The sequence below is a fragment of the Penaeus chinensis genome, chromosome 14 (genome assembly GCF_019202785.1).
Source record: "Penaeus chinensis breed Huanghai No. 1 chromosome 14, ASM1920278v2, whole genome shotgun sequence".
In the NCBI taxonomy this organism is placed as follows: Eukaryota; Metazoa; Arthropoda; class Malacostraca; order Decapoda; family Penaeidae; genus Penaeus; species Penaeus chinensis.
Window position 1 is genome coordinate 19098903 of NC_061832.1, and position 2500 is coordinate 19101402.

The 2500-nt window shown below is 34.3% G+C and overlaps 1 protein-coding gene across 1 annotated transcript in view; it reads right to left on the bottom strand.

The window, feature by feature from the left end:
- LOC125032382 (titin-like) overlaps positions 1–2500 on the bottom strand; it is a 66580-nt gene that overhangs the window by 6827 nt on the left and 57253 nt on the right. The window contains exon 14 of the mRNA XM_047623478.1: positions 1769–2500. This exon is cut by the window's right edge and continues 2052 nt beyond it. Coding sequence (XP_047479434.1) covers positions 1769–2500 — 732 coding nt within the window. The remainder of the gene's footprint in view (positions 1–1768) is intronic.

A 2500-nucleotide genomic window follows, 5' to 3' on the forward strand; every position in this document is an offset into this window, starting at 1 on the left:
TACAGTGATGAGAAAAATACTAAATCTGTCATGTGACATGTCCTTCTGCTTTCACTGTCTGATGTGGATTCCAGTTTGACTTGAAGCATGACAAACTTAGAATTCCTCTTCATATTGTGCCTGGGTTTCGTTTCTTTTTACACATATTACCATGTCTGGGTCCTACATACCCTATATTGCACTAATATTTTGTGATGAACATTTCCCAAATCTCAAGGAAAGCTTTGTCACATGTGTTTAATTGATAAGTTGGTTAAAATAAAATTTCAATTGAATTACTGTTTTAATAACAAATTTCTGGACTTAAGTAATTGCTCTCCATTTCTGTCTTTATTAAAGTTATTTCTGCAAATGAAAAAAACTCAAAGAGCATACTTTACTCTGAAAGTGATAACAAAGAATTTCAAAAAATGAGAGAATATTAAAAGCATCAATTCTAACCAGATTTGATAAAACTATTTGTTACTGTACGAATAATCACATAGCATCATGAATTTTCACGCGTGACACTGATGTAAATTACTATAGTCCAAGTATCATATTCTGAACTATATCCTTATTCAGTAATAAGAACCAGACAGTGATTGCTTATGCCTTCATCTACTATTTTCCAATATTTCGTTGAATTTTCTTTCTTTTAAACAAAATGGAAAACGAATCAAAGAAAAAAAAAATCTATTACATAATCTTTTAAAACATGAAATCATTCCATACAACAGACTGTAAATGCTTCAATTTCTGTCTGTTAATATCTATACGTTTTGATAAATATGAGGTTTATATGATAAAGATCAGATAATGTATACACGTACTTTATATTCCTGACAAAATTGTAAGTAATGGTCAAAATTTTAATTACTGCAGTTATTATTCATAAAAAGGGCACATTCTAATGGTAATAATAATCATAATAATAAAAAGTATAAAACAATCTTCTTTAATGCACTCTAATTCATTACATTGCTTTATGCTGATAGTGATTTCTTTAAAGTATTTTTAAAGGTTACATATTTTGGAATTTGATTAAAAAAACAAGCCTACATTCTACTTATTTTCCCTAAATACTTTATAGGATATATTTATTATGCAGCAATTTTTTTTTTTTTTTATATAAGGATGGATAACCACTAAGGTACACTACATTCTCTTGAATAATAACTGCAATATCGTTTCATTTATAACCATCTAATGGATGCTGCAAATATCAAGATACAAAAATTTCTCCAACAACCATATTTGTCTACATATTTGGCAATTTCTACAAGACGGTATTTTAAAAATACAATAATAGTTAATGAAATATTCCACTTTGTTCTGTGAAAAAATGCAATCATGTCAACAACTATTCTACATCCTAAATCTACTAAAACAAGTAAAAAAAGGAATCACTAAAAACTGAGAAAAAGGTCAAGGAAATAACTAGAAATACTTACCAATAAAACACAAAATTAAGAAGAAAAAATAATACTATATGTGACATGTCTTGAGAGGTAAGTACTTCTCTGTCAGCAAACATGTAAAATCTCACAGAAGGCCAATCTACTCTTATATTATTCTAGCAAACAGAAACAAAGGCAAGGCTAATGTGGCCAAAAACTGTTATGCATTCAAATTAGTACCAGGAAACTAAGAAGCCAGCTGGAGACATGTGTTGCACTGGCTATGAAAGAATGGTAATCTGCACAATGTACAACTATTGATCACAGGTGTACTCAGGTTTAGTATATATTATGTGTTAGCTACACGTGAGCTATTTTTTGCTCCTTACTGGGCTAACAGCTGCGACTTCTTGGCGGTCCTGGGTGGCAGTAGTATCCTGATGCTTGGCGTCTTTGTTCGTACTCATATCACAAACTTCTTCCGCTGCCTCAGCAAGAGCAGCTTCTACTGTCTTTGTTACAACTACATCCTGAGAAATAGGCATTGGAGAGGCTGCATCAGACTGACTAGTTTTCACAGTTTCAGCTGGAATTTCACCCTTGGGCAGAGAGGCCTTCATCAGGTCGGCCTCTACAGACTCCAGAGTTTTTTCTTTTTCTGGTGTGGATGTGGGAGACGGTGAGGGTGTGTGTGTAACAGTGGCTACATACACTGTGGTGGGCTGTGATGCATCACTTTGGGTTTGAGATCTTGATGCTTCTGTCACTTGTTCATTTGGCTTTCTGGCCTCTTCTCCTGGCTCAATTGGAACGACTTTAGTATTGGCAGTCTTTGGTAGAGATGAGATGCTGGGGCTACCTGCAGCCACTTGAACTTCCTGAGGTTTAATAAGAGTATCTGAGTTGGTGGTTGCAAGCAGATCAAGAGCAGCACGAGTTGTTGCAGCAGCTACTGCTTCAGCAATAGCCTCAAGAGAAGGGCTGTCTGGAAGTGGTTCATTTCCTGCCTCCTTTTGAATTTCTTTGGCCTCCAATTCTTGTAAAGCATTTTTATCATCCTTTGAAACCTGATCAGACATTTTTGGAGCAGAGTGAGATCTGTCAACAAATTCAGTTTCTTT